General features: G+C 49.7%; 1 protein-coding gene across 1 annotated transcript; it reads right to left on the reverse strand.

Annotated features, from left to right (window-relative positions):
- Positions 1-478: 478 nt before the first annotated feature.
- Positions 479-1720, reverse strand: SARC_13730 (hypothetical protein; the record flags this gene model as incomplete). The annotated part of the gene is made up of 2 exons (XM_014292141.1): positions 479-648; positions 1537-1720. Coding segments are annotated over 2 exons (354 nt in total), but the record flags the coding sequence as incomplete, so codon positions are not given.
- Positions 1721-2191: the final 471 nt, after the last annotated feature.

Raw genomic sequence — 2191 nt, forward strand, 5'->3', positions numbered from 1 at the left:
ACCATTCGTGTTGTGTGTGAGTGTATGGGTGGGGGTGGGAGTGGGTGTGTTTCCTTGGCATAGTCTAGCTCAAGTGCGAATGTGTATGCGTTTCTGCCATACAGTTAGGTGGTTGTACGTGCCACTTACGACAGTACACATTAAGCATCCGAGACAATTATATATAGCCAACTAGCTGCTGTAGAGCCAACTAGCTACACAGCAAGACACAAGGACACCCAGTAAGTACTGCACGAAGGTAGATCACACACGTCTTCTGTGCGATCTCAATATGGGCAGTGCCGATATGCGCACGCACAACGACTCCGCCGTACACACACACACACACACACACACAGTTATGGCTAGACACACACGCTCAGTTATGGGTAGAATCGCCAAAAAACCCCCCCACGTATGTATGCATCTAAATTTGAGTCATTGAATGAGATAGGCTCCCTCCCGTGTGCACACACGATCCTCTGCACATGCTCATGCCCTACCTGCCACTCCGCCTCTCCCTGGGCGCGCTCTCGGCTGGTGAGGTGGCAGTGACACTGTCTACTGAGTTGCACATATCCGAAGGCGTGTCCTGCAGATTAATGCTCGTCTCACTGATAGTCCCGACATCTTCGCCCGCCCCAAGGTGCTCCGATAAGGTGCGGACGTCTGTGTACAGGGATGGTATATATCAGTGGGATATGAAATAAGTCCCAATCACCTGTGATAAGGTGCGGACGTCTGTGTACAGGGATGGTATGTATTAGTGGGATATGAAATAGAGTCCCAATCACCTGTGATAAGGTGCAGAAAAAAGTGTACAGGGATGGTATTTATCAGTAGGATATGGAATAAAGTCCCAATCACCTGTGATAAGGTGCAGACATCAGTGTACAGGGATGGTATACATCAGTAGGATATGAAATACATGCAGATCTCAAGCACACACTGTCTACTGAAAATCATTCGAAATTGGCACAAGTCCTCGGTCACATGCGTAGTCGCACGTAGGTGCGAGATACTAGACAGTCGCTGCATGCTGTGGCATAATGCCTTAGGCCATCTACCTGTGTGCCCAGTTAAGGGACCCCACTCGGCCTCTCCTGAAACAGGTGGCATAACTAACCACAGCCAAGCATCTCAAATTTGTCATAAAATTTCCCACCAACCTAGTAATCGAACCCACGGAACCAGCTCTGTGATATCTGCAGTTGGGCAAGTTGGGGCGGTGACAGCTAAAAGGAACAATACTCTCAAATATCTCGATTATTGGGAAGACTCAAATGACACGCTCTCATGCACCTGAGTTTTGTAACACGACCGTTTGTCCTGGTATATATACATGCGCACGCGTTAGAAGTCCAACCTGCCGCCATGCCCCCCTATGTACCCACACACAGTCCTAAACGAACCTGCGATGGTAGTCATGGCTACGAGGCTGGTAGGTACACAATACACGACACTACACTACCACCGACCCGTACGAGACACACAGCGTGCGCGTGCCACTAACGCACACACACCCCTCGCACCAACGGCCCCCTACGCCCCACATACTCAAGTGTGCACTATCTGGCTCCATCGCAGTGCTGTTGTCCGCCTTAGGCCCTGTACTCTCTTCGCCATCCTGGGTCTCTGCTGAAGGGGTGGTTAGTTCTGGTGGCTGTGTGTGTGGCATTGAGCCGCCTGGCGGTTCGGAGGACTTTGAAGCGTCGGCTGCTGTGGGTCCAGCGCTTGTGTGCTGCAGACGGGTTTGGTTAAGTAGTAATTAGATGAATGCGTTTGTGTGCTACAGACGTGTTTGGTTTGTAGTGATTGGATGAATGCGTTTGTACGCTGGTCTAAAGTAGAGCATCCTCCCACAGTCACGATTATTTGCAACTAGCTGATAAACCCCCCATGCACCATAAGACATAGCGCTGTCGTACGCTTTCGGTATATGTATACGTATACGTACACGTACACGTACACGTACGAGAACTCAGTGAGTAGGCGTAGTGGTTACTTCACAGCAAGCGTTTGCTATGGAAGCGTGCATGGCATGTCATTTCTCAGTAGGTTACTTTGTAGGGTTGTAGGGTTTAGGTTGTCTCGAAGTTGTACGATTGTCGATAAGAATGCATGCAATATTCACGTGAGCGCGAGAAAGTGCAGCGGACGGAACCCGCACATTTTTGTGGTCAAATGTACAAACCATGTCGCAGAAAAAACT

Source organism: Sphaeroforma arctica, assembly GCF_001186125.1.
Source record: "Sphaeroforma arctica JP610 unplaced genomic scaffold supercont1.3656, whole genome shotgun sequence".
Classification (NCBI taxonomy): Eukaryota; class Ichthyosporea; order Ichthyophonida; genus Sphaeroforma; species Sphaeroforma arctica.